The sequence below is a fragment of the Alexandromys fortis genome, unplaced genomic scaffold (genome assembly GCF_014885135.2).
Source record: "Alexandromys fortis isolate MF-2015 unplaced genomic scaffold, M_Fortis_MF-2015_v1.1 scaffold_107, whole genome shotgun sequence".
Classification (NCBI taxonomy): Eukaryota; Metazoa; Chordata; class Mammalia; order Rodentia; family Cricetidae; genus Alexandromys; species Alexandromys fortis.
The window spans coordinates 2739275-2745391 of record NW_026067987.1 but is presented as its reverse complement, the minus strand read 5'-3'; the positions used below and the strand labels follow the sequence as shown (position 1 = coordinate 2745391).

At 44.2% G+C, this 6117-nt stretch overlaps 1 protein-coding gene across 1 annotated transcript in view; it reads right to left on the bottom strand.

Moving 5' to 3' along the window:
- Positions 1–6117, bottom strand: part of Map3k5 (mitogen-activated protein kinase kinase kinase 5) — a 205745-nt gene that overhangs the window by 129408 nt on the left and 70220 nt on the right. Inside the window, exon 2 of the mRNA XM_050159477.1 lies at positions 5949–6088. Coding sequence (XP_050015434.1) covers positions 5949–6088 — 140 coding nt within the window. The remainder of the gene's footprint in view (positions 1–5948; positions 6089–6117) is intronic.

Sequence of the window (6117 nt, the reverse complement as noted above, 5' to 3'; positions counted from 1 at the left end):
TCTCTCTCTCTCTCTCTCTCTCTCTCTCTCTCTCTCTCCTATCCTTATATATTTAAAGGTCAGGTCCTGTAGCAGATGAATGAGCAGGCAGAAAGTAGACTTGGCACTGCATGCCACTGTCAAAACCCAAGTGAACTATGACCCAGGTTAGTGTCTGTTCCTTGGCCTATTTATCTCCCATTTAAAAAAAAACTGTTTTATTCCATGCCCTGGGACATAGCTACACGGTAGAGTAACTGCATAGCATCAGGCCTGGAGCTGGATTCATTGCACGAACACAAACACTCCACTCAGGGCTGGGGAGATGCCTCAGAGGTTAAAGGGCATGCCTTGCAAGTATGAGGGCCTACGGACAGATCCCCAGAAACCTACATAAATGCCAGGTGGGCAAAGCAGCCTGTAGGCGGAGACTGCTCTATTCTGCTCCGCCACAGGCCCAAAGAGCTTCTTTATTAACCAATGGTAAGAAAATGCATTCACAGTATACAGAAGAGAATCCCACATCCGCAGCCCACCAGTAATTTCTGTCTCTAGCTAACAAGACCAACAGCACTAGTAAGCTCCAAGTTTCACTGAGACATCCTACCTCAGTGAACAAGGTATCCATCAACTTTAGGCTTCCAGGTGCATACTGCACTTATGTGTATACATACATACGTGTGTGTGTGTGTATAAACATTATACACATGTGCATAATGCAAAGATATACATACACACTCAAGCATATCACATTCTCTCTCTCTCTGAAGGAGCAAAAACACATTCACTCCTCCTCTGAGACCTTCCCTCTCTCCCATGAAGAAATTACTTAGTTTCAACTTTTGTCCTTCTTCGATTTTACACTCAGTGATCCCGAGTGTTTCCATGGCAGCAGCTGTGTATGCCTCTCCTTGTAATCTGTTGTCTGTGTCTACTGGAAGATGTGGTTATCAAGCTGTAGGGGGATGGGGAGGACCTTCTCTTTGAGAGCAAGCATCTGGACCACAGCTAGTTGGCCGGTGGAGTCCAGATACCTGCTACCACTCTGGCGTTATCCGCTGCCACTCACTGCGCTGTTATCCCTGATCATTTCAAATGCATGAAATAATCAGAAGCTAACGGTTATTAGCAGTCCCTGTTTTCACGGAAACATAAATCTCAGCTAAGAATCTTGTCTGTAAGTTCAAGCAGGTACTTGAAGTTCTTGGGATACTTAAAGAAAATTGTGAAAATGTAACAATCCCAAAGTAAGAGTCAACTTTCCTTTTCTCAAAGTGAAAAGATTTTTTAAAAAATAGTTAATTTCTTATGGAAATATTAATCACAATTAAAGGCAGAACCCATGCCCATCACTAGATAGCACAAAATGAACCCAACGGTATTTAGTAGACTTTTTGTCTCATACGGCTTTTTCTGGGCTCACTGGATTTTTACTTGTACATTATGGTTTCTGATTCTGCGCTTTTATAGGTTTGGTTTTTTGTGTGCTTTTTTTCTCCGCGCATGTGTGTTTCTAGTTAGTTTGTTTTGCTTACCTGATTTTTTTAAAGAAAGAGAGAAATAGTGGACATGGAGTTGGGTGGGTGGGGAGGAGGGGAAGAGCTGGGAGGAGCTAGAATGAGTTGGGGAAGGGGAAACTATGATCAGGATATATTTTATGAAAAATTATTTTCAATAAAAACATAAATAACTATATATGCTACCACAAATGCATGACAAGATTAGATTCCAAATATTCTTTCAAGCAATTCAGCCATAGATAAATTTTAAAGAACTTTTAGTTTCTTTTAATTAGTTTTTTTCAAGGAGCCTACATTGCTAAGATTTTTTTTTCTATGACTTCTTTTTGAGAACTCAATGGCAAATAGGAATTGCTGCATCACAAGATAGAGCTGACCTTGCTGGGAGGGGAGTGGGTAAGCCGGCCCTGAGGGTATGAGACTAGAATAGTCGGCCACATCCCCCTTGTCCACCATGTGGAGGTGAGGGCAAGGGAAAGATGCCCTCTCCTCTTTGCCTGGGCCACCTGCAGCAGAAGGAGCTGACCCTCTCCCTTACCAGCTGCAGCGCTGAGGCAAGTGGGCAGCACAGTAGAGCTGACCCTGTTAACAGCTTGGAAGATCTGGCCCCGCCCCTCATCCATCATATGGTAGTGTGGGCAGGGGACAGACAGATAGACAGATACACACACACACACACACACACACACACACACACACACACACAGCTCCTCGCCTTCTGTGGTAGTTGGGAGAGCTGGTCCTAAGGTCATAAGAACAGGAGAGCTGTCCCTGCCCCTCACCAGCAGCAGCATTCGGGAGAGCGGCCCCTGCATCTTTCCTGGGCAATACAGCAGAGCTGGCCCTGATGGTGTAGGTGTGGGGGAGAGTCAACCCTGAGGCCATGAAAGCCAGAGGATCAATCCCTCCCCTTGCTTATCACTGCTTAGGCTGAACTAACCTTGGTAATTAATGCTGGAGAGCTCACCCTGGTGGTGAGGGTGAGGGGGGAGCTATCAGGCTGACCAAACTTGAAATACCAAGACCCCAGAACCTGGGCTATGAGTTGGCGCAACCCAATATCCTCCCCAACTATGATCTCCTGGAGTACATGGAGGGGCCCTGCAAATCCAAAGCTGCAGGATCTCCACCACACAGGGCAACAACAGGATGTCCAAGAGGAATACCAGTGAGAGCCTAGTATTGCTGCTATAGCAAAAACCAGAGGCCTCAAACCAGACCAATGACTCTTTGCAATGAACACTTGCAAGTAAAGATATTGGACAAAAGGTTTACTGTGTGACTCACAGGTTTCATGATGAGATTTTTCTTTCTTTTTTCTTCTTCTCTTAAATTTTATTTCATTTTATTGGAGGGGGGGTTGCAAGGGCAGAGGGTGGATATGAATGGACAGGGAGGTGAATGGAATTGAGATGCATGATGTGAAAATATAAAGAATAAAGAAAACGAAAGTTTAAAAAGGAAGGAAAGAAGGAAGGAGAGAGAGAGAGAGAGAGAGAGAGAGAGAGAGAGAGAGAGAGAGAGAATATGGTTGCTGCCTCCAACACAGAGCAGCAAACAAAGATAAAGAAGCTCAGCTGTGTTGCAAAGGAGAGGGCTTCTTGTTCATCAAGGCTGTCTGGCTAACTTAGCCCCAAAATAACCACACAGAAACGGTATTCATTAAATCACTGCTTGGCCCATTAGCTCTAGCTTCTTCTTGACTAACTCTTATATTAATTTAACCCATTTCTATTAGTCTGTATATCGCCATGTGGCAGTGGCTTACCGGTAAAGATTCGGTATGTCTTACTCTGGTTGCGGGTCCATGGCCTCTCTCTCTCTGCCTTCCTTCTCCCAGCATTCCATTTAGTTTTCCCCGCCTAGCTCTGTTCCCTTACAGCTCTGCTATCGTCCCGAAGCAGTTCCTTTATTAACGAGTGAAAGCAACCCATAGACAGAAGAACCTCCTACACCACAGCTGTATTTTCCTCATGTCCAAGGCACATATGTAAGTGAAACTAGAGGGAATTCTCTGCCTCCATCTAACCTGTGACTAGAGGGAGAGCCTTCATTTGTTTTATTTGCTTCTTCTATGATAACATAATTCTAAATAGTTATTTTGTTTGTTTGGTTGTTTGTTTGTTTGTTTGTTTGGTTGGTTGGTTGGCTGGTTTTCTGATGCAGGGTTTTTTTGTGTAACCACCCTGGCTGTCCTGGAACTCACTCTGTAGACCAGGCTGGCTTTGAACTCACAAGAGATCTGACTGCCTCTGCCTCCCAAATACTGGGATGGAAGGTTTGAGCCACCACTGACCAGTTAAGCTTTTGTTTACTATAGCTCTGCTTGCTGATAGGAGACAGTAAGAGTGGCCAAGTTACACTTATTGCTAACTACAACCTAAAGGAATAAAGCTAAGCTGCAGCCAGGCCCTGTGCAAGCTCCAGCTTTCTCAGCAGCACGGGATATTTAAGACTTAGGAACTCAGGGGCTACAGAAATTTCTATTATTTCCATTCTTTGAAACAGGACTCTTTGGGATTACCTCGCTAGAAACAGACTAAATAAGAAACGTGGGCTGTGTTGACCATAGTTCAAGCCCCAGAGACCACATTTAAAAAAAAAATAGTTGTGATGGTATGTGTTCATAATCTCAGCCCTTAGTTAAAAAAAAATGGAGACAGACTCATTCTTGGGGCTTGATGGACAGCAAGCCAATGAGAGACACTTTTTTTTTTCCTTTTTATAAAGTAGAGAGTTCCCTGAGGGTGTCCTCTGGCCTTCATACACATAATTACAGCCATTTGGTATTTCTCAAAGATGTCAAACACACCCTAAAAAAGACAACCGCTTCAACAAATGATGCTAAAAAATTTTATTTTAGTTGATGTCCATGGCTGAGAGAATGAAACTGGGCTCATATTGGATCATATCTATTACACTATGAAAAAAAAATCAACTCCAACTGACCGAAGACCTCAATGTAAAAGAGCTTGATCCCAAGACAAATGAAGTCCAAGAATAAATGAAACAATCCCACTGCTAGCAACTACTAATATAGCAAAAGTAGAAAGACATAGGTACAAAGTAGCATGCAGCAAGTCAAAGAGTAACTGAGGCGTCTCAAAAGATCCTTCTTGTTAAAAAACAGATTTAGGCCAAGTAGGCAAGAATGTCTTAGGACTGTGCCAGGTTATGCCTCCCAAGTCCAGAACAATGAGCATCTGGCAGGCAGTTAGATGTGTTTATTTAATGAGACTCTGTAGGTCATTCAGAGGAACTAGGCCTTAGCGTGCGGTAAAGGCTGGTTGGTACTAAGATTTTTTGCATTGATTTTTGACTGGAAGTCTAGATACAATGGCTAAGCCACGAGATTCTGGATCCTAAGGCTTTGTCTCCCAAGTTGACTCTGATTTGTAAACTGGAAGATGGAAACAAGAAAAGGCCTCATGAAGCTCGCTGCCAGTTTCACAAAGGAAATGAGTGATCTCGGAGCCAGCAGCTCGGGTTTTTACAGCCTGCTTTTCAAGTAATTGCACGGGGTAAAATAATTTGCTTGGCAAGTACGCTTTTAGTTTTTTTTTTTTTCTATTGTTTTTGAGACAGGTTCTCACTATGTAGCCTTGGCTGTCCTGGAACTCACTATGGAGAGCAGTCTGGCCTTGCACACACACAGAGCCACCGGCCTGTGCCTCCTGAGTCCTGGGATTAAAGCGGTGTGCTACACACCTCATAGCTAGAACCTTTCGGCCGACTGCGTTGGATGAGTAAATGCCTGTATATTGGCAGTTGCCTACTAATGGAGAAAACGATACTACAGCAGGTTGAATTGTGTAGAAACATCGTTTCTGTTGTCTCCTCCCATCTTAGCTGAAAGTATGCACAGTTTTCTGGGTCTATGCAGTGAGAGGGTCTTATTGAAAGCACTGTCAAGTAGCAAGCAGACTTTTAGGTGGAGCCTGGTGAGCAGAGAGAAGTCCCCAGCCGTCTGGTGAAGCTTGGCATATCTCATGTGATCTTTATCAACGGTTTGGACTGATGACTTCCTGTTTTATGAGTTTCGTTATTGTAGATGCGTGTTTTGTTCCTGACATTTTGAGGCAGGACCTCTTTCTATGTCGCCCAGGCTGACCTAGAACTCAAGATCCTCTTGCTTGGATACCATAAGAGCTGAGATTACAGGCACCAGCCACCATGATTGCTAACTGGTAACTTCCTATTAACACCCTCTTACTGGCTGAAACTTGACCTGGAACTCAGAAGTCAACCAAGCTTTTCTACTAGCGTATGATCACAGTTTTATATTCAGTGAGCTAGACCTCACAAGGTTACCAGTAATCCCTGCCCCAATTACCGCACCAACAAAAATGACAACTCCCAAATGTAAGCTGCTTAGAACGTTTTGGGTGACAGAAATGCCGCCCTCACTGCTGGTGTGGAGGGCAAAGGCTGAGGGAGCAAGGGTGTTACCTTCAGGGACTGAAGAGAGTCGGAGTTAGTATCACAGTAGAGGATGATGTTGTTGGCCATACTGAAGCTCTCCCTCACCCCGAGATGGTAAAATAAGGATGGCTGCCGGAAGGCGTCGCTCATCTCCACCACCGCGATGTCTGCAAGCAGAAAAACCAGAAGGTGACGC